Source organism: Rhinatrema bivittatum, chromosome 15 (genome assembly GCF_901001135.1).
Source record: "Rhinatrema bivittatum chromosome 15, aRhiBiv1.1, whole genome shotgun sequence".
Classification (NCBI taxonomy): Eukaryota; Metazoa; Chordata; class Amphibia; order Gymnophiona; family Rhinatrematidae; genus Rhinatrema; species Rhinatrema bivittatum.
Window position 1 is genome coordinate 59,900,263 of NC_042629.1, and position 23,229 is coordinate 59,923,491.

Genomic DNA, 23,229 nt, shown 5'->3' on the forward strand with positions numbered 1-23,229 from the left:
CCTAATGTCCCCTTCCTTTTTCTCTCTTCTGGCATTCCAGCGATGTATAGGAAGAGCAGATGAAACCTACTGCCAGAGAGGAGGGGGAGCCTGAGCTGTGGCTCTTCCTCCTTTCCCTATGCTTCCAGTCAGAGGGGCCCACCCCTCAACTCCTCACATCTGCCAATTAGCATGGGGAGGGTAGGCAGGGGCAGGCCCATAATTCAGCTCTGGTGCTGAGGAGCTGCCCAGTTCTTCTTTCCATTTCTGTATACAGGAAGTAGAGCTGCAGGAAAGGAACTGCCTGTTGCAACACAGATAAAACAAACACTAATAACTAATGGACTATGCCATAATCTGGGCGCTAAAAAATGTTCACTAGTTTGTAATGCACATTTTTAACATCCGGGTTATTTTTAAAATTCAGATGCAGTAAGCTAATGCATCATGAGATAAACGTGCAAAATGTGTGTTCAGACACTCGGGAACAGAGGGGAGGGGCAGTCTCTGACAACTATTGTGTTGGGGCAGCAGACACCATCGCCATTTAGCCAAATATTGATTTATCTATCTGGCAGCGGAAAGCAGCTACCAGATAGCTGGATAAATCAATAATTATCAGCCGAGCGCACCTTTAGCCCCGGTTTGGCCGCGTGTTTTCGATGCGCTATTTTTACCCCTTATACAGTATGGGTTTCGCGAGGCCAACTCCCCCGAAACTAATAGCACACGCAACATGCAAATGCATGTTGATGGGCCTATTAGTTATTCCCACGCGATACAGAAAGTAAAATGTGCCCAAAGGCAGAAGTTAATTTTGGCCGGCCCAGGGAAAGTGTACAGAAAACACCCTCTGACTTAATATCATAGCGATATTAAGTCGGAGGCCCCAAAATTTTAAAAAAAATGTAAAATCTGCCCATGGGTTGGAAGACGGATGCTCAATTTAACCGGCATCCATTTTCTGAACCCGAGGCTGTCAGCAGGTTTGAAAACCGACACCTAAAATTGAGTGTTGGCTGTCAAACCCGCCGACAGCTGCCGCTTCTGTCAAAAAGGCGCTAGGGACGCACTAGTGTTCCTAGTGCCTACTTTAACAGCAGACCCTCATTTAAATACTCGATCGCGCGCCCAGGAGAGTGGCCTGGGTGCGCGTCGGGATAGCGGGCGCTCGCCTCTCCCGCGGTTTTTACTGTATCGGCCCGCATGTGTTTAAGTAGTGGCGGCTGCCAACACTTACCCAGAGGTTTACAATTTGTATTATTTTTTCTATAGTGCTGGAGTGTTGGAGTTAAGTTCCATTGCTGTCCAGGTGCCATCTCTCTGCATCTGGGAATACTGCTTAATGCCCTCAGTTGTGTGGGATTTTCATGCGAGGGCGCTATGCAGTACTCCAATTAAGGAATGCTCCAGTTAAAGAATGCTCATTTTTTACACGCAAAAGTCCTTGCTACAACCTGTGCACGCTCAAGTGCAAGCTAAAGGGTACCTTCTAATCTTCACTTGTTAATCTAGCTTCTTATCTTCCCTCCCACAATGAATCAATTCTTTTCTGAATCCGAGACTAGGACCTGCGCAGTTCTAAATTCCTAGCAGGTGTGCAATCCGGAAAAAATTAATAAGGAGTTAACCAATCAGGCGCAAACATCAGCGGTGACTATAGAAAGACGGCACGCATGCGCGCGCGCTCTTCTGCTTCCGGGTCGCAGCGCCATGGCTGTTCCCGCGTCTAATCCGAACAATCCGATCGTTTTCTTTGACGTCACCATAGGCGGCCAGGTGAGATGTGGTCCAAAACAGCCTTTCCCAGACGGGATGGATCTACCTTCAGCGGGAACTGAAATGGAAACCCCGCTGCTTTTACGTATGGGTGCCGAGAAGGGAGCCACAGCTGTTCGGGCGCATGCGTACCGAGCAGGCAAGACTGGCGCTAGGTTCGATTTTACCTACACACCGTACTTCTTGAATAGTCTTTGCTTTCTGTCTTAATCAGGTTTGCCACAGAAAATTCATTATGCTCAGATCTAATCCAGCATCTTGGCTCTGCTCTCAGTACCTCCCAGCAACCTGAGACGCCAGCGGTGGCTCTCAAACATATATGCCTTTTCTGAGAACATGCGTATTCCATGTGTGCCTCTGCTTCCTAGCTACCTGGGACCCAGTAGTCAAAGAGGCATGGGATAAATTCATTGATTTTCAAGTTCTACTGTTTCCTTTGTGATGGAAAAGATTTGAAGTTTGTGCATCATTAAAACTTTTTAGGTATCTGAAGGTCTGTGTCATATCTCCCCTACACCATCTCTCTTACGGTGCATTCAGAAAGAATTCAGACCCCTTCAGTTCTTCCATATTTTGTTATAGCCTTATTCTAAAATGGATGATAAAGCATTTTCTCGCCTCCATCTACATACAACATAATGACAGTGTAATCAGGTTTGTGCAAATTAAAAAAAAAAAATCAGTTTGTAATCCATGCCACCACCTTTGTGCTCACTCCCAATCTTCCCATTTTATTCATGAGCTTCCTATGCAGGACCATATCAGAAGCTTTGCTGAAATTCAAGGAGATCCCATCTTGATCCAATTCTCTAGTCACCCAATCCAAAAAATTAGTAAGATTAGTTTGATAGGACTTTCCCCGATACATCAATGCTGCCTTGGATCTTTTAATAATGTCCTTCATTCAGAATCTGGTTCGGTAGCAAATGTTCTTTTTTGATTTGACTGGAGATTTATTTTTTTTTTTAAGAGGATGCCCTAGAAATTCTAGAAAATCTATTTTTGTATTGGAGCAAATGAAAACTTGTGTAGTTTATTTACAGTAACTTATTTTCTGCCTATTTCCAGAAATTTGTTCTAGTTTTTGAGTCATAGGCATCTGCAGTGTAAGCTCCCCTCTCCCTTCCCTTTTATTCACCCACTGCCCAATCACAGAACAGGTTCAGCACAGGCAGCACTAGAATCCTTTCATTTATTGCAAACTTTACCAACCAGAGAGTTCAAAGCAAGTTACAGAGTTGGATTAGAAATTCTGACCCCATAATGGGTTGCATTTGATTAATGTTATAGCAGCTGTGCTGGAACAGTTATCATGGGAGAGTTCAATGAGACCAATGCTATACAATAGCTTAGTCGATCCGAGTAGCAGGGTGTAAAGTACAGCATATTTGATGAAGCAGGGAAGTGATACAGTTACTGGTTGCTCTTTCAAGTATCCTGCACAACTTCCAGTTAGGATAATGTTGCATTGCACATAAGAGACAGGATAATTTTTGTGTGCCAGGAAACATAGGCAAGTACCTTTGGATTGGGGAGGTAGTTAATATATGTGTTTAGGCAGTTGCACGGGGTTTATAGATTCTGCCATGAGTTGACTGCAGTGAGTCATAAGTAATTTAAGAGCTAAGATTGTAAAATAGTACAGGGATTGAGGGGGCTCTGGACCCAGTGTTGGCTAGGTGTATGTCACTGAACGGTACTGAAAGCTTCCTTGAATAGCTGAGTTTTCACGAGTCCTCTGAAGAGCAGTTGTGGGGCAGTAAGGAGTTCTACAGTGACAAGGTGCATTGATCTGGTGGCTGTCACTACTAGGCAAGTAGTGATTCTCTCTCACACACACACACACTGCCCCATCACAGAACAGGTTCAGTACAGGCAGCAGCAGTGCAAGCTTCATAATTATATGCTATGCACCACAGAACAGGTCAACCACACAATAGTTTTTGCTTAGCTCCTTGCTAGCTTGTCATTATAGAAGACAGATGGTTGGGTCACAAGCCATTTCTATGAATAATGATAAACTTGAAATTAAGTGCAAGTATTCATATTTTATCTGTTTAACAGAGACAATACCTACGTTCTGGATTCTGAGCCTAATTTTGATCTCAAGCATCTTTCTGTTGTGAATGGTGAGCGTATTAGTTTCTGGAAGCACCCTTAGAGAACCTGTCAGTTTTCTAATGCTGGCACTCCTGCTCTTCTAGTGCTGTCTTTCTTCTCCACCATTGAATACAGAGGTATTTTTTTAAATGGCCTGAGCTGTATTCTTGTTACCCAAACCCTGTTGGCTGTCTCCTGAGACACTCATTCCAGTTCCTTAGACTACCTAATCTGTGCATGTTTGGGGTGTCCAGTTTTGGCAGGGGTGCAAGGATTTTCTTTGGCTTATTAAAGCTGACTTATTTTTGTTTATTGCTTACACTAGTAACTAAATAAGGCCATTTGAGTTTTTATCTGCCACCATTCACTGTTACTATGATTTGGAAAGCTGGTGTTTTGTATATTTTGCATGTAATTAATCATGACTAATTTACTTTCAGTATCATAGAAACTGAAGCTTGCTGTTTAGTGGAAATGTTTAATATTTTTGTTTTCTTTGACATACAGATGGGCAAATGCACATTAATATGAACAGCATATCCCTGCTCAAACCTGTTTTATATAAAACCTGCTTTTCAGGAACTCTGAGGCCATTTTTGCACACACAGATGAACCTGGTTCACTCGAAGCTCTGCTAGTGAAATCTTACAACTTACTATTGCCTGCACACATTCTGAGCTGACTCTTAGTACCTGCTATACTATTTTTAAGAGCTGTTGAGTCCTACCAGGATCCCAAAACATAACAAACCTATAATCTTCAAAGGATGAATGGTGGGGGCTCATGTCTTGGTAATGTCATTATGCTTCAGACTTGCTTAAAAGTTTCACTTGGGCTCTGTTTCAGCTGCATGGTGTTCTTCCTTTTTTTTTTTATATATGCTTTCAGGAAGTCGGTCGGATGAAAATGGAACTCTTTGCTGATATCGTACCAAAGACAGCAGAAAATTTCAGGTAACATGCAAACTTTGACGATTCCTTTCCTTAAATTACCCTGAGACCCTGGGAATTTCAGTTTGGAACGGTGCTAAAAATTGACATCGATTGGTTCCTGTTATTTAGGGGACAGCCACAGGGACCAATCTGATGCTAGGAGGGCAGCAGTAGCCAATCATTCAGTGGCCCTGTCTTCTCACGCACAGGCTTCTTGTTAGAAAACCCTAGGGGTGGCCACTGTTGAGCTTGTGAGTGTGCGCTGATTGTCCCTGCACTCAGACTACACTCGCTGTTACTCTCCTTGTGGCCACCTCTCCTTCCGTGCTCAAGCCACTGATATAGACACATGTGGGACCCGTATTTACGGTTGCCAACTTGAGTGCACCCCCATGCCTTACAAAATGCTCAGCCCATCATGGACATCTATCTCCCGTCTCATCTCATCCGAAGTAGGAGGTGAAAGAGGCAGGGACTGTCAATGATGTCTGCTGTTGCTTTCCTAGCAACTGGCTCCCTGATTCAGATTAGATGAGCCTGGAGTGAGGAACTTGTTGGGTGGGATTGGAGGCCTGAGAAGGGAGAGTATCTGCTGCTCTAAGTCAGGCTGGCAGTGAGTAGACTGCCAGTACTTGCCAGTTTTGCGGTCTTACCAGCCTCACTTAAGTAAAATGGGCTAGATAAATACCAACAGGATGGAAACCCTAGATGTATGTAATATAAACATAGTTGACTTCAGATCCTGGCCCATAAAAAGTGAATCTGGTCAGATTTTCTGCTTTCTGAGCATTCATGGTCATCTTTTTCTCATTTCAGGCAGTTTTGTACAGGTGAATTCAGGTTTGTATTTGGTTACTTAATATTTATTGACTTGAGTAGAGCAGTTGAGACGTTTATACTGGCAGTTAGATCAAAAATAATGCTGCTCAGAGTACAAGGTCTGATAAAAGATGACATACCTACCACCCAAAAGTAGAATCTGTTATAGGTTGTGCAGCTAAAATATTTCCTGATGACTGAAGGCACTGATTGTGGGTTCCCCAAACCTGTTTTCAGGACATCAACAATGACTGTGCATGTGATTAAATCTGCATACATTTGTGCCCCTTTTGTCTAAATTCGGGTTAATTTGATACCCAGAAAATCAGACCTGTTTTGGGGGGAGGAGGGGACCATTCATTAATTACAGTATCAGTAACACCTGTAATTAACTGCCTCACTTATCATATTTAATCCCATGCAGAGGGAATTTAGTGAGGGGTAACTGGTTTCCCAAGCTCCTGAGGAGGCTGTAAACCTGCTGATCTGCCAGCTGGGACACTTCCACTCCAAGTAACCTGGCTTCTGTTGTCTCGTAGGAAAGACGGCGTCCCCATCGGTTACAAGGGGAGCACCTTCCACAGGTGAGCCCAGCGTGGACTTCTCTAGTGCAACTTTCAACATCCCCCACACCTGCCCTTGGCATGTGACCCACACTGCAAAAGCTGAACAAGCAAATGGCTTCTGTTTTTCTGCCAACCCTTGCTGAATTGCAGCGTCGTGTATGCGCTTAGACATTCCTAGTGCCTCATGCATCAAGTTGCACTGAGAAGGGTGACAGTCATATGATACCATTCAGTCGCCATGCTCTGTTCTCCTATATGTATGTGTTCTACTCTTGGCTTTGTATTTTTTAGGGTCATCAAAGATTTCATGATCCAGGGTGGTGACTTTGTAAACGTAAGTTGTCCCTACCCCCAACCATTATTTTAGAATTGGATTTCACATGTTTTGGGAGATTTTTCCCCACTTGCAATGAGAGCACGCCAGTTTTGGCTTATGTTTCAGGGGATGCTATTATCACATCTTTGCAAGGCTCCTTAATGCTTGACCCTCGGGTCTTTTAAACTGGAGGCCTGAAAATGCCCAGGCTGGAGCTGCCTCCAGATCGATAGCATGGCTGGTGATTGTGGCTGAATTGGTGAGTATCTGCCACGCTGTACAGGTCACCCCCATGCTTATCAGAATGCTAAAATATAATATTGGAGAGTTAGATATAAAAAAAAAATAATAATCCGGCGAGGTCTGATTGGTGGCATAAGTCTTGGCCATGAAGAATCTCTTTGTCTTCCTTGTACCACTCTATATTCGCGTTCGGTAACATGGCCTCTTTTTTTCTGGATTCCATGGGGCATATCTGGTAACCCAGCCTTTTCTGTATCCAGATTCCTGTTTTAGACTCCTTAGTCCACGATAATTTAATTGATTACACGCAGAAGTAAAAACAAAACCGAGGAATTAAGAGCTGAGCTTTTAAGAAGACATTTAAAGAAAAAAAATCCAGACAGTACTATTAGCACAAGCATTTGGCCCTGAATCTGCTGATCTTTGAGGAAATTCTTTCAAGAACGAAGGCCCCAGGTGACTCGGGCATCCTCTCTTTGTAACTGCCGAGCTTAATGTAATTGGGAGAACAAAGTTTTCGGTTATATTTTTGTGTTGTCTAATTCATTCTGAATGTTTTCACTGCCTGGAATGGTAGGCTGGCTATTTCCTAAACAAAATAAGTAATGACTATACTCCTGAAAATGAATATAAACTTTCCTAAAAACACAAGCTATGCCTCATTCATCACTTTTTTTTTTTAATCTTAAAAACTAAAATCAACTGCTTTTGCAAACAGGTGATCACAGGGGTAAGAGGAGGTGCACAGCACACGACTGCTGCGGGCTGGGGGACCACCGCTCCTGAGCAATTTGAGCATCTACAAGGGATACTGCTGGTGTGTGCGCACGCATGCCTTGAATTCAGCAGTGCTCAGATTTATTCGCCTATGTTTTAGGGGGAAGATTAGAAACGTTTTCCAGAAGCACAGCCAATCATTTATAACTTCTCAGCGATGTCAGCCTTAGCGGCATACTTATTAGCATCCCTATATCCAGTGTGCATTATGCCTTCTGGAAAGAGTCCTACCCTAACAGGGACAATGGAGCCGAGACAGTTAAGAGGGAAGGAAATATTGTACAACTGGGAGTGAGGAAAAGCTACACAAAACCAGTGAGCGATGGGAAGTGGCTGTATCAGGAGCTCAGAAGGGGACCACCTTCATGATACATAGATTTGTAAGAAGCGTATGAGTAAATCATAAACAGAACAAATGATATGTTGCAAAAATTGACATTACAGGCCTTTTAAACAATTATAAAAGACATAAGTGAGAGAATTCAAGAAATATTCAGATGTTTTTGAAACCACTCAGTGTAATGGGAAAAAGTAACATAAAATAAGTGTATCTACAGTATGCATAATGTAGCATAAGCAAGTTCACTGCCAGAAGAAAATGAGTGAGATTGGCTAAGAGTCTGCAGAGAAGAGGGTGTGAGGGAGAGACTGTCCCCGTGGACAGAAGCGGTTCTGAGGGGGGGGGGGGGAGACACAGGTTCAGATCTTACAGTTGCTAAGGTTTCTTGCTTCTACAGGGAGACGGCACTGGTGTGGCCAGTATATACAGGGGGCCCTTTGCAGACGAGAACCTGAAGCTGAAGCACTCTGCGCCTGGCCTGCTCTCCATGGTGAGTAGGTGGCACGGGGCGGAAATACAGTGGGATCTCGCTGGCTTGCCATCCTGGGCTCTCACTACTACTTGGGCTTCTGGTTCTGGCACGAAAAGCGGTGGTAACTTTTTTTTCTAGAGAGGATTTTGTTCTGCAGTCAGTTTCCAGAGATTTTTAAATAAAATGACCTGATGCTGAAGGTAGAACACTAGAAGTTTGTATAAAGAGTGTTTATTCTATTAATCCTTAAAATATGGAATATTTTGTGAGATTTTACTATTTTTGTGGCAACATCCACTATGCTTACAGTGGGGTGTCTTACTGCACTGAGGCCTCAGAGGGCCCATCTCAGGGCCTAGTAAACAGGTCTCATCGCCAGCATTTTTCTTTTTTTTTTCTAAATTTTAAAACTTGAAGTTCCATCACACTTCCGTGTAATTTAATGGAAACTTACAGGAGGGGAAATCTAGAAACTGTAATCCAAAGAGCTTGGCTTTGCTCTGTCTTTGTAAGGCAACTCGTGGCCTTTTTATTAAGGACGGCACTTATTAGCTAGAAAGATGCACGTGGAGCAGGTGTGAGGTGTGCTTTGACTGGGCTACGTTCAGGAAACAGGCGAAAAGCTGGGCAGACTGGGAATGATTGCGCAAATCAAACCCAAGCTGGATGCATGAGGTGGTTTTGTGGTTTTTTTTTTCATTTTTAATCTCCATCGGTGGCAGTACAGAGCCGTGGGACTCTTCAGGCCAGTGCCCATCACTTATCTGACAGATATCACTGTCGTGTCCTTATCAAACTCGGCAGCTTATAAACCGTACTAGAGTAAGGAGCACCTCTTCCACAGGTTCCCTAGCCCTAAACCCAAGGAGAGAATAAGGAAAGAGAATCACGTCTGGGGGTGGGAAACTGTATCCTCCCCCCCACTCCGCTTTGTCCTCACTCGTTGCGTTTCTTGGCTCTCCTTTTCCTCTGCCCACAACCCCACAGCAGCTGCTACCGGTGGTGGTTTGAAAATAGCGATGGATGTTCGAGGCTTCCTGGCACTTGACGTTTCTGGACATGGTAGTGCCAAATTCTATTTAGTTTGCCGGGTGCAATGATGTCTTAATATATATATCGCCGCCGCTGCCCCGCAAGTGCTATTGGAGATGGTTTTTCTTCAAGGCTAATGCCCTATCTTTGACAGGTTTTGCCAGTTGTTTGCGGTTATTGTAGCTTTGTCCATTTCCATACACTTTTTTTTTTGCCAGTGGAACTGCTGGTACGGTGCATATTTTTGTTTTTTTTTTTATAGATGGTTGAGGTCCGTTACGACACTGCTGAACACACGTTGATGGGGTGAGAAGAGGATTAAAATCAAGGCAGTGTCAACCGTAGAACAGCTGCAGGAGTTTGGGACCCCTGTGGATCATTCGAATTGCAGGGAGCCCTGATGTAACACTGCAGGGGAGCCCCCTGTCCCCCGGGACTGTGACACTATAGGGAGACCCCCCTCTCCAATTCCCCCATGCCGTGCTGTTATAGAAACGAATTGTGGTGCAGTTCCACTTCTTCTATTAATTGATCTTTCTTCTTTGCCATTTTAAAACAGGCAAACAGCGGCCCAGGAACAAACGGGTGCCAGTTTTTCATCACTTGCTCCAAGTGTGACTGGCTGGATGGGAAACATGTTGTGTTTGGTGAGTAGCCCTCTCCTTAACATTCACCCCGTGCTCAGCCAGCATTTGTTGTACGTTTCACACCCTGCGTCTCGCTCAGTTAGGCGAGATGTGTGAAGCCCAGCATAACGTCCCACCAAATAAACGTTTAGATGTATAATGTCCAAAGTTTTAAAATTTTACATAAGGGCGCGGGCGAGCGTGACCATCTCTTTCTGGTAGTACACAAAGCGGCAGAGAGGGACGTTCTGTTGAAAGCTTCAGTCATACAATAACTGTTTAACTAACTGGCACCAAGTATACAGTGAAGAAATGTTTTCTAATCCAGAAAACATTTTTTGGTTTCCTAGGTAAAATAATTGATGGACTTCTAGTTATGAGGAAGGTTGAGGTGAGTGAATTTTCCTTAATGTTATATATGGAGCACGGAGTAGTGCAGGCCATGGTGCCCTTTTAAATAAAGCATGCATTTGTTCCCACTCTCATGCCTCCGGAATGTTAAAAATCCTGAAATTCAGGCCAGCCTCAGAAATATTCCCACCTGTGGGTACCAGCGGCTGCTTACAGCTCAGGGGTTGATCCTGGAGAGAGATGTGATCACTCAATTAGAAGCAAATTGTATTGTAATAAATGATTATAAATAAGTAAATATAGGTTATCAGAATAATGCCTCAGACAGCTTGCATGAACTGCCTATGCTGTTATGTCTGGTTGATGGCAAATTTCAATCCCTTGGTCTGAGGTGTGGTTTTTTTTTAAAGAATTTTCCAATATTGCACATACAGAATTAATGGAATCCTTGGAGAAACATGATTGCTGGACTTAGAAGATATGTTTGATTACTTAACTTTTGTCAAAACTGACCATCCCAGACACTGGTCCAGCATTTCCTCAACAGGGGTAGCATGGGTTGTGTAGAACGTCTAATATTTGGTTACTGTGCCTAAACTAAAGTCCAAAATGACACCTTCCAGTGGGACACACTGTCACCTAAATATGTTAAATGTGTTCTAAAGTTCTTTAAAAAAAACCAAACCCAATTTGTTTAATATAAGCTTGAATCTTTAGAATATACACTGAAACCATACACCCTCTTTGGTTTTTCTACATAAAGCAGGACAGACACTACTAAATGTTTTGCTGCAGTGATGAGAGGCAGAAGTTTGAAAATGGAGAACGCTACTTGCTATCCCAAAAAGGAAATGCCTCTGTGCTGTCACCAACAACAGGAATGACTGCTTCTGCCCACCCTTAGAAAACACTCCACGTGCACAGTGACATCACCAAGGCAGTCCGTTACTAGAGGTGCCTGAGGGGCAATTAGATCTGTGTGAAACTGAGACAGTTAAAAAGATGCAAGGTGTGGGAAATAGGGGGAAAAAAAAGGTACCCCCTAAAATGGATCTCCAAGACACGTGAGACTTTGCAAAGAACTTTTTGATGGCTCGCTCTTGATTTGGTGGGCAATACAGTTTTTAAAACACAAAGAAAGGAGCAGAGAATTGCACTCCAAATATTAAATCAACATCCAAGGAGCTGCAAGCAAAGTAATTGAGTCCCAAACTTTAAAGTAAATCGTGAAGAAGATAATTTTTAATTTTGCATCCAAAATGGCAACTCCATTGCTCATCTGTCAGGACAACACAGTTCTCAATAGGGTCCCCTGACATGGATCCATGTTTCGCTGAACCCGGCTGCGTCGGGAGGGACAAAGAATTCTTGATGGGATTCTTAACAACCAAAATAAAGAGTTTTAACTATGTAAAATAAGTGGCCAAATACCGTTCAAAATTATTATTTAACCAAATAGAACATACCTTCTATACAGGTTTTTTTTTTAAAATACTTTTTTATTGGGAATCAGCCATAATACAGTACAAAAGAACATGGAAATACACAAAACCAATGACAGTCCCCAGTTTTCACATTTTTAAGCTTGTGAGCCCTTCCTGTCCCTGTAGAGAACTATACAGTTTTTTTAAACATGAGTTACTCCTTTCATCCTTACAGAATAATTCAAAAGAAATATATGGAAATAAAATTCATTGCTCAGGCTTAATATTTTGAGGTTGTTTTGTTTTTTCTTTGCTCCCTCATTTACAAAAAAAACAATGGACACACCAAACTTTCTCTGTCCAGAACACGGAGAGAATATTTTACACGTTGGGGTGGTGACTCCCTGAAAGGATGAAACGCTAAGGCTCCCACTGAGTTCTTGTCCAACACCAGCCCGATCCCTTAAATCCCATCTCAGAAGGTAGGGGGAGGGGTCTGTAATCTAAAATGAGCCCAACCTTTTAGCGCTGGGAAACGTCCTGGCGTCTCTTCATATAACAAACCGAGTGCAGTTTGCGAGAGCTGTGGTGCAGCGTCCCCACACCCCTCTCAGTATTGTTCCTGCCGCCTGCTCCACCCTGCTGTAACCATACCCGTCTCTCTCTCTTCCTCTTCTCCAGAACGTGCCCACTGGCCCTAATAACAAACCCAAGCTGCCGGTTGTGATCGCTCAGTGCGGAGAAATGTAGGAGAGGTAAGGCATCCCCCAGCTGCATTTCTCATTCTTCCTTCTGTGCTAGTTCCTGCGGGACTGTTACTTTGTTGCATTTTCCCCGGCTTCTAACTTCATCCAGTAATTTGTCTCTCCTTCCTGCTGCCACCTGACTTCCTGTTCTTGGATTACACCTTATTTTAGCTGATGTGTGATAGCCTTCCTGTTATGTGTTTCTCATCTCCTATTGCTCACTATGGATCCTGATCACAAATATTTGCCTTCAGTGTGTGTGTAGCCATTCTGTTTCACCTTCTTTCCTGTTTCGGATGGTTGGAGTGCAAGTCATTAGAAACTACACGCCTTGTTCAGCAGCCAAGGCATCAGCTGTACTATCACTGAGGAGCAGGCAGGCATCCCATTCTGTAAAATGCAATGAGCACCCCCCTCTAGTGGTAAAAGGGAGAAATTGCAACTCGAGGTCCTCAGACGTGGCTCATTTTCCTGGGTCCTCCATAAAGCTCTGGCCCTCATTATGCAGGGAAAGAGGGTTTTGCATTTGTTGGGAACTGGGGAGCATTTTGGGAGAGGGGGGATTCTGTTCCAACCGGATGGGCTTCACCTTAAACCAGAGTAGAAGCAGGCTGCTGGCACTTAGATTTAAAGGAGAGAGTGCTGCTTTTAAAGCCCACCGTTGCTCAGGAGCACATGGCTCAGAGGAAGGTATCTTCAAAGGGCACTGGCAAAACAGGGGAGTTTAGAATAGCCTGATAGGTTGAAGGAATCTACACAAGTGCAAAGGATTTCAAATTACAGGCTGTGAATGGAAATCCACCCCTTACACTGTCTCTCTACATAGAAACGACGACAGAAAAGAACCAAATGGTCCATCCAGTCTGTCCAGCAAGCTTACGGTAGTTCTGCCAGGCTGTACAGAATGCTAAAATATAATATTGGAGAGTTAAAGCATGGCACTTAATGAAGAGATTTATTTTAATAATGTATCGTTGTGTCTCTTATCTTGCGAGCTGATGCAGGCTTCGCAGCTACACATAAATGCAAATGAATAATAAAGGCATAATAGGCAGTTTGGCTTTTCTCCTTCCATCATGTCTCCAATGGGACCTGGTGATATCGGGGTACAAATTTGTCATAGAAAACAGAAAAATGTTTCGGGGTTTAAGGTAAACGTAGTTAAGACTGAAACGTTGACTAGTAATCTTTCCGATACAATGATTGCTAATCTGAAAAGACAGTTCCTCTTTAAGTGAGCTAAGGAGTACCTCAAATATTTAGGGGTTAAAATTGGGATGTCCCCTGAAACTTTTCCAGTTGAATTATACACCACTAAGTGCTAATTTGGCACAAGAACTGGTTAGGAAGAATAGTGCTTGACCACTGGTGTGGCTGTAGAGTCCCATGCAGTTCAAAGCAGCAGTCAGGCCCAGAGCTGCAAATGTGGAGGGTACAGCTGGCGCATGCTGCGCCCCTCCTCCCAGTACTAACCGGCCGCTGCCTTCCAGATGTGGCCCTAGAATCTCCCACAGCAATTCTGCAGGAAGGGCCAGATTTTGGACAAACTAGGACCCTGGGTCCATCCCATTTTGACATCTATGGTACCTGCTTAGTTCACACTATGGGGCCAATGCAACATTGTGCAAAAAAAAACGTGCACATATACACCTCTCCTGGGCGCTCAATCAAATGAGCTGGCACGCTGGGGATAAATTATGCGTCCTTGGCATCAGGCACCCAGGAGATGTGTGTGGGTTACAAAAACAGACTATGAATACGAGCTGCCGTTTTATCCCGTAGCAGCTAATTTACTGGCACAATACACATGCACAATATGCACGGCCTGGACCGTGTCTATCGTGACCCCCAAAATGCTTTTTTCCTGTTGAGCCTTTTTATTTTTTCATGATGCTGCTTTGTGGCTCCTCCTACTTAATATCACGATGATACTAAGTAGGAGGAATCACAGAAAAGCGGTATTTTTGTTTTCAGTTGAGCCCTTGATGTGCTGCAAGACTTAACGCCGGCTCCAGCGCTTGCGTTAAATTTTTACGAGTTAAAAAGTGCGCATTGGGCACACAGCGTTTTGTGGAGGGAGGGGGTTTGCATTGGGGGTAATGCCCAATAGTCTCATCTACATGCATTTACACTTGTTGAGTGCTATTGGCTACACGGTTGTTTGGACATGCGTTTTTGGATACATCATTCCCACTACTGCGTCTGGAGTTATTCTAACATGTCCAGCTGTGCACTAGGCTGAGCACAACTATTGCATCCACCTCAGAATGTCTTCTGTGGCTTTGTGGCCAGTGGGGAGAAAGCGCATTGTATGTAGCACTGTTCCATCCAACCTCTGAGAGACGCTAACATGCATTTCAAATGTGATAACTTTTTAAAAATTAATATAGGGCTCATATTTCTTATCATATGTACTTCTGAAATATATTGCCGAGTGGGTACAATTTTTTTTTCCCCTTTTAAGCGGGTCACGAGTATTGAGAGAGGTCCCATTTTCTGACATTTTTGGGATAATTGCACTTTGCTAAAATCTTTCTATTCTGCCCACAGATTTCTAGCAGCATTTGCAGGCCATGGTATTTTCTGCCTCTCCACGGGCTGCTTATCATCCACACTGTGCCTGCTGCCAATTTACAGTTTACATCAATTCTTCAGACTCTTGTTTGGGACTTTTTTCACTTGCAGTTTGTGACTTAAATTTGTCATGAAAGTCTTTTACCTATGGAAGGAATTGGCTGTTCTTGAGAGGGATGTAGGTAAGACAGAATCAGCGCAGGGGAACTTGTGAAGTCCTGTTTTTCTATTTAAGGGAAATTGTACTTTAATGACCTGTATATGTGTTTTTATATAAAATGTTCATGAAGTGATCATGTTTCACTTTTTTTAAATGTTAATTTTCAGGGACTCTTGTTGCCCCTAGGCATTACTGATTCCATGCTACATGCCCCTCTGCTAGCACACCTCAGATTTTTCCTCCAGACCCTCAACCCCCCCCTCCCAAAAAAAAAAGGATCTCTGATTCTTTTGCTGCCCCCTTCCCACAGACTTCAGACCTGCAATCCTTTTTCCTCCTGCTGCCTGCCCTTTCTGCAGATCTCCAGGCTCTGGCTTTGTCATTAGAAAGCAGTGAGCTTACTGGCCAAATCAGCCCGGTACTTGTGACTTGGATTGGCCACTGTTGGAAACAGGATACTGGGCCTGACGCACCCTGGGTCTGATCCAGTATGGTTTGTTCTTAAGGCTCATGGTGCTGTGATCTCACTAGAGGCTGTTTCTGCTTGAGTTGGATCCCAAAGGAAATAGACAGACCAAAATAAATGGTAGCTGCTAAAACCCTTTTTTGACCTACAATGCAGGACAAACTACCCGATTAAACTATAGTTTGTTTGTTTAAAGCTTTTTTTATACCGATGTTCGTAGACACATCACATCTGTTTACATAGAACAGGAATAGAAAATAAGAAACAAAATGTTTACAAGTAACAGAGGTAACAAAATAATGAACAATAATGGGAAACACAAAACCAATATGGGAGTAAGATTTCTGGAAAAGATTGTAGGGTTTAACATTTTAAACACCTCAACGAAGTCAACTAGGGAAGCAAGGGTAAGGATAGGAGATCAGAGGTTACTGTAGGAAGGGAAGGGCAAGGGAAGAAGTGGTCTGGGGGTATGGGGTTGAAGGTACAGTAAGTTAAACATGTAAGAGACCTAGAGTATGCCTCATTCAATGGATTTGGGCATAGTTAATGTTTAAAAATGGAAAAAAAAGCAAACCAGCAAAAGAAAGTATGTTTGACCCAATGTGACAGTAGGAGCAAATTGGGGAAGTGTGCAAAGGACCATTTTGTTGGCAGGAAAAACTAAAGGAGGCTGTTGGTGTGATTAGGACCTGGTAGTCCTTAACTTTCCTAGCTGAAGTGAGGGGATACTAAATACTTAGGTGGCCGCCTCTAATAGTTGGAAGGGTGGATTTATCCAGCTCCTTACTATATTTAAAGCCCACAGAAGAACTGGATTTCAATTTAAAGCCCCTATTTAAGAGCCTGAAGCGATCCAGCTGGGACCCTCCCCCCACTCCTTGATGAAATAGCTGATACCCTGTGTTTTCGGCATTCTGAGATGAAACCCCTTCTTGGCGTCATCCTTGGAGCAGCTCCAAAATGACGATGACAGGAAAGGTATGTGCTAAAACCATGCTGCTTCTGTATGAGGGAGAACTATAGCACATGAAAGATGTGAGTCATCTTCTGGAGTGTGACACAGAAGTTTCTAGGCTGTCTGAACAATTTTTCTACGCAGCAGAAAAGCTAGGGAGATGACCTTTCCGTGCACTGAAAAGGGAATCCTGATAGTGGAAAAGCTTTTCTAAGAGGAAATTTTGCTGGGAGGTACCACAGACATTTCTCCGCGTACCTTGGCCTTCTGGGCTAAGTGGGGTAGTACTGTGATACTTTTAGACTCTTCCAACCTTATGCTCTTGAGAATCTTTTGTTCAGTTTGGGCCAGAGCCCTGAGATCCCAGGTACTTCTCATCTAGGCCTGCAACGCACTCACTTTAGCAACCCCATTACATGCCCGAGGCATTCCCAGCACGCGTGTGTTTTGAAAGGCCTCTGAATGTATCTGCTGTCATCTACCATGTTACTATGAATTCAGAGAGCTTTCCCCTAGGTGTTTGTTTCTGGGGAGGAGATCTATACCAGAACTGTGGCACTTGCTCCATTTTCAAAATGGTCAGAGTGGCTAGGATGGCTACCAGAGACTCTGAGCCGGGTCACAGAGAACCCTGAAACTATGGGTCAAGCCCAGAGGGTACCCAGGTGATGGCCTGCAAGATGAACTGCTGCCCGGTGGTGTAGGTCATATTGGCCAAGGTTCTGGAATCCTACCAGGCATTGTAGATGGAGAAAAATGCATAACTGTGGGATGATGTCTCAGAAAACCATTTGTGATGTCACATGATGTAATGAAAAAGAAAAGCCAAGGGGCTTGGTGTCTAACAATACTTTATAATACCAGATGGATGCTGCAGGAACAGTCTGTGGCACAGCACCCGATTAGTCACTAGTTAAGAAGGATCCCAGCACATCAAGTCTAAAGTAAGTGGCAAGCTTTAATGAAGGCGTCTTTCTGTAATGTCTGTCTGTAGTGGTAAGTAAAATACTATATTTGCTTTACATTTGTGATGTAATACCAGTGCAAATGGGTATCGAATTATGGGGACTAGGTCACCATTAATGTTGGCTGATCTCCATGGTGGTAATAAATTGCTGTGAACTCTGTGTATGACGCTCCATGGTAACAGCAGGTTCAGTGTGCCAGTGCCTGTGGATTTTTTACCTGAATGTCTTTATTACACATGACTAGAATGCAAATTATGAAACCCAAGTTTCTGATCAGCCCCCAAGCATTAGAAACTACAAGCTTATATAGGTAGGTGCTGCTGGGTGTTCCCTATTAGGTGTCACAGCCCAGGAAAATGACCTTGGCGTCATTTTGGACATTACTTTGAAACTGATGTCCACTGCGTGGCAGCGGTCAAAAACGTTAGTGTTTATTATTTCCCATTGTTTTCTTAATCCCCGAGGATATCCTAATGCCTCTATCAGTCCTTGGTGCAACTGCTCCTTGCGTTTTATGTGCACTTCTGGTTGCCACATCTTAAGATATAAATATAGAATTATAGATAGAGATCTGAAATAGAAAAGTTTACAGAGGTGATGGGATGGCTGTCCTGTGATGAGGGCTCTTCAGCCTGAAGAACAGACAGCTGAGAGGAGAAAGCTAGACAATCATGAGAGGGGAGGGATGGGTAAATATGGAACAGTTAAGACTAGGGGGACATTAATAGATTTAAAACAAATTGGAAAGAGTGTGGTTGTTTTTTTTTTTACTTTGTGCACAAACTGTAGAACTTGTTGCCAGAGGATGTGATGAAAGCAGTGTAGCTGGATTTGGATTTAAAAAGGTTTGAGAGAATTCCTAGAGGAAATGTCCATAAACCACTATTAACCATGTAGACTTGGGGAAAGTCCCTTTTAGAACAAGGACTGGATCTATTTTTTTGAAATCTTGCTAGATACTTGTGACCTGGATTAGCCACTGTCGGAAGTAGGATGCTCAGCTTGATGGACCTTTGGGTCTGACCCAATATGGTGTTTATTTAAACACTAATAGGCTCTGTCCTCTAAAGCTGTGGTGGTCAATTCACCTGAGTGGGGACCAGCTGAGATTTTTGCACAAATCTCAAAGGCTATAAACTAAAGATAAGATGGAGATAATAGCCACTGCCATTAGCAATGGTTACATGGAATAGACTTAGTTTTTGGGTACTTGCCAGGTTCTCATGGCCTGGATTGGCCACTGTTGGAAACAGGATGCTGGGCTTGATGGACCCTTGGTCTGACCCAGTATGGCATGTTCTAATGTAACAAAAGTATCTAACATATACTGTAAACAAGACTGCTACAAAAGTGCCATCTGTAGGGTGCAATCAAATTAAAAGTAAAGCAAAGATCTGAAAAATAATTTAATACTTAATTAGCCCCAAAATCGTTAAAAAAAGTGATTTACATAAAAATATCCCTTATTTATGTTACTTTTATGGCATTTAAATCAATTTCATACAATATAGTAATAGATAAAATAAAAATACTACTTAAAGCAATATTAAAACATAGAATATAAGAATAAAATTAAGGATTAAGTCTGTCATGATAATCACTTTTAATTCTTTCACATTGTATTCTGACTCATTTTTTTGCCTACTACACTGACTTTCCTCCTTTTTTTTTTCTTAGTCACTCGTCCTTTTACCACAAGTATTCTTCATAGTTCCCTAATCTTTTTAAGTGCCTTTCGTCTCTTATTTTAGAATGTTGCTTGTCAATATTTTACAGGCTACCAACTTAAACACACACCGTCTGTTGCAAACTTAGCTGTGCACATGCATGCCTGGCTGTAAAGCCCCTTGCCAGCCACCAGTACATGCACTCTCCTCTCCTCCCGGCTGCTGCCCAGTCAAACAAATGGAGATACCACAATTGATTCTACCTTCCACTCATTTTCCCAGATCTCTATTGGATTTTAGCTTTGTGTTCTTGCTCCATCTCACTCTCTCTCACTGTCTTCATGTCACTTTTGTCCCCATCAGCATTTCTTCACTTTTCTTCTTCCTCTCCATCTCACCCCCCGTCTCACCTTTATTTTAATTCCTCACTCTCCCGTTCTTACTGTTCTCTCTCCTACACCACCATAATTTCAAGACTCCTTCTCACTGTTTGCTACTTTGTCAGGACTTGCAGTATCACGTGAAAGTTAATATCCATGATTTAATATGGATGTGGATCTGTAGCCACAACTGCATCATTATAACTACATTTTAAAAGATATTACATAATGCAGTAATGTAATTGAGCACCTCCACCATAGACTTGCGTAAAGGAGGAAACAAGATGGAAGACAGAGGTAGATCTTAAAAAAGTACACACAACCGGCGCTAACAAAAGTACGCCGGATTTTAGTCAGCGGGTGCAAGGCTGCGCAAAATCGGCAACCTGCGCAGCCTGCCTCCGTTCCCTCCAAGTCCCCCCACCTTCCCCTATCTACCCCAGCCCTACCTAAATCCCCTCCCCCCTACCTTTTGTTGTGCAAGTTACGCCTGCTTGAAGCAGGCGTAACCTGCGCGCGCCGCCTCAGCATCCCCGGCACAGGCCGCAGTGCCGGGGGACTTGGGACAGCCCGCCTGCGTGTCCCGGGGCTTTGCGCGCGCCGGCGGCCTATGCAAAATAGGCGCGTCTGCGTGTGAGTACCCTGCCTGCGTAAATCCAGCAGGATTTACGCGCACAGGCCTTTTATAATCTAGCCCATAGGGTCCAGTCTCAAATTGGCTACTGTCATAGAAAAATAATGGGATTAATGGGAAATAAATTATGCTCTCAAAATGTGGGAGTAATAAATTCTACACTTCTGCCAAAACTGGTAATGATTGTGACAAGACAAGCTTACTGATTGCCAGTTTGCCTCATCTAGGATAATTATAATACACAATTGTGTCCATGCATTGTTAGGAAATTGAGGATCAGGATAGGTGAGAATCACGAAAAATTATACTATCATTTCTAAAGCACTACTAGACAGATGCAATGCTGAATAGATACACATAAGACTTGCCAATCTGGGTCAGACTAAGGGTCCATCAAGCCCAGTATCGTATTTGCCACGTCCAAAACTGGAGGAAAAAGATTTCTGCACTCTCTCATTCTGCCTACTGAGCTCCTAGCTTATCCCAAAGCCCCCTAGTGTAGCAGTAAAATGGAGCACTGGGGCAGGGAGGGGGTAAGCTCTTACCATCTCCTGCTGGTTGAGGCAGGAGCAGGGTTGTCTTCTGGATAGGTTTGAGGGAACAGTGTTCAGGCTGGGAGGGGAGATATGGAGGGCAGTTGTAGATGTCTTCCCTGCTCCCCCTATTTGGGTACAAAGAGCCTCCTGTTGAATGCAGGTCTGGCTAACTGCATGGAAAAATGTTTTAAACAGTTATTCTCCTTAAAGGAAAGGGCTAAGAGTTCTGATGCAAGCACCATACAGAAGGGCAGCTAAAGATCAGGGAAGAGTATAGCAAAAGTGAAGTCTAAGTGGGTGGAAGAGTAAAAGCTCCCAGGGGGAAGGCTGAATGGGAGGGGGCAGATATAAGGGGACTTCTGAAGGAGTAACTGGCTGGGGGGGGGGGGTGTTAGCTGAAGGCACTGTTGGAAAATTCTAATGTGGAGGGGAGGCAGTTGCTGGCTATGTGGGAAGGGATGAGTAGGTCTTGGAGCACGGTAGCAGTGAAGGGGTGAAAAAAATCTCTCTTCAAGCAATTGCCTTTTGATGGCAGAATTGTTGAGTTGTGCGGGGGCTGGGGTAACAAACATGAGAGCTGGAGGATAATGGGAGCTCTATCCTGAGGACTATCATTTTAGGGTGCAGGGCTTGGAAGACAGTGATGAGGGCAGGAATGCTGAGCGAACATAGTGCGCTCACCCTAGCATACAGCTTGATGCTGCAATAATGGCATAAGTATGTCCAAAGTGCTTATCATATGTAAATACCATGTAGATGAGGCTATTAGTTAGTACACCCTAATGCACAAAATCACTGTGTACCTGAGCTGCCATTAAGTCTTGATGTGCCCCATCCCTCACCAGAAAACAATACTGCTTTTCTGTGGTTCATCTGACTTAATAGTGTTGTGATACCAAGTAGGAGAAACCACTCCAAGTAGCATCATAGAAAAAGCCTTTATGGTGGTCAGGTTAGGAAAACAGATGCTCCCGTTACCAACATCTCTTTCCTACGTTGGGGCTGTATGGGTTAGAAAAATGGATGCTAGTAAACAGAGTGTCCAGTTGTGGGCAGGTGTTCCCTAAGCCGCCGCCTTTTTTTTTTTTGATGGAGGGTGAATAGCTGCTAGTTTTATCAACATGCCTCTTTATCTGATGAGTGCTATTACTTTCATGGAGGGTTGGACACCTGTTTTAGACATGCTCCTGTCGGGACCTATGTCCATAAACCATGTCCAACCAGCCGTGCAACACTGCACTCAGCTGAGCGCACTGTATTGTATTAATCTGTTCAAAACTCCTTCAAATAGGGCAAGTTAAACTAGCAGCACCTAAAAAGCAGTGAAGCGACCCACCCTAGAGTGTGCCCAGTAGGGCACTAGCAGGCATGAGGGAGTGGGGTGTGAGCAGACTCCTGCTACCATTGCAACTTCACTTGACTGGGCCGGCTCCTAAACGAGGCAGGCTCAGACCTAGGCTGGATGCTCTGAAATCAAGGCATGCATTCTTAAGCGCTGTAAAAGTGAATGGAAGTTTTGCCTTGGGGCGGCGTTTAGTAACAGAAGGAAGGACTTACTAGCTGCTGCTGTAAGGAGAGAACCACGTGCCACATGCTCTATCCCGGATTCGCTGTTCTTTGATGGGATCACATGATAGTGTTGCCCCCACCCCCCCTACCTAACCGACGCTCAGATTAACCAATCAGTTTTGGAGGAAACGAGATAAAGCATCGACGGTGAATGAGAGAGGCTTGCTTAACCAATCAGCTTGTTTCACTTTTTGATCGAATGTCTTTTTAGCCAATCCACAGGCGCGTTTTGGGCAACCCGCTTTGGATTGATCTCCTGCTGTACCAATCGGTTTACAGAGGGCGGGCTGTCTCAGATGGTTAGCCCGTCCCGAGCGCACTTGTGGGCAGTTCGATCGGTAGCGGGAGCGGAGAGCGGACAGCAGAGAGCCCGAAGGCAGCAGCCCCACCGCCGGCCTAAGTTACCATCAACACCCGGGAAACAGCGAGCCACCGCCGGCCCGAAACACCACCTCTGAAGGGAAACCACCAAAGCAGTACCGTAACAAGCAGCATGAGCAGCGAGGCCGAGACACAGCCGCAGCCCGCCGCCGCGGACAGCAAGCTCGGCTCGGCGGCCACCGGGGGGGAAAAGAAGGTCATCGGTAAGTGGGGGAACCAGGGTGGGAGCGGGTCTGCCACTTCGAGAAACGGAGGGGAGACGTTGGCGGCGCGCGATGCTTTCAACTGTCGGCCATGGAATGGAGTCGCTCGCGGCTAGCTGTAGCGGCGCGCGCCCTGGTTCCTCCTCCCACTGTGTGACGCTAGACTCCGCCCATTCCCTCTGCCCCCTGCAGTGACATCCGTGTCTGCCCTTCGTCCCTCGCCGTGACATA

The 23,229-nt window shown here is 44.2% G+C and overlaps 2 protein-coding genes across 4 annotated transcripts in view; both read left to right on the forward strand.

The window, feature by feature from the left end:
* Positions 1-1,613: 1,613 nt before the first annotated feature.
* On the forward strand, positions 1,614-15,369 carry PPIH (peptidylprolyl isomerase H). 2 transcript variants are annotated; one of them, XM_029578997.1, is made up of 10 exons: positions 1,614-1,758; positions 4,747-4,811; positions 5,607-5,630; positions 6,149-6,193; positions 6,467-6,509; positions 8,249-8,341; positions 9,915-10,002; positions 10,332-10,372; positions 12,438-12,511; positions 15,053-15,369. In XM_029578997.1, exons 1-9 carry the CDS (start codon positions 1,693-1,695, stop codon positions 12,504-12,506), a joined length of 534 nt encoding a protein of 177 aa, XP_029434857.1. In that variant the 5' UTR covers positions 1,614-1,692; the 3' UTR covers positions 12,507-12,511; positions 15,053-15,369. The 2 variants fall into 2 exon arrangements, with proteins under 2 accessions (XP_029434857.1, XP_029434858.1); XM_029578998.1 differs by lacking the exon at positions 1,614-1,758 and adding an exon at positions 1,791-1,913.
* A 7,349-nt stretch (positions 15,370-22,718) lies between these two features.
* The window catches only part of YBX1 (Y-box binding protein 1), a 33,311-nt gene continuing 32,800 nt past the window's right edge, over positions 22,719-23,229 (forward strand). Inside the window, exon 1 of one of the 2 annotated variants that reach the window (XM_029578417.1) lies at positions 22,719-22,998. In XM_029578417.1, the coding sequence (XP_029434277.1) occupies positions 22,908-22,998 (91 nt within the window). In that variant the 5' untranslated portion in view covers positions 22,719-22,907. The remainder of the gene's footprint in view (positions 22,999-23,229) is intronic. The other variant, XM_029578416.1, reaches the window with a different exon arrangement.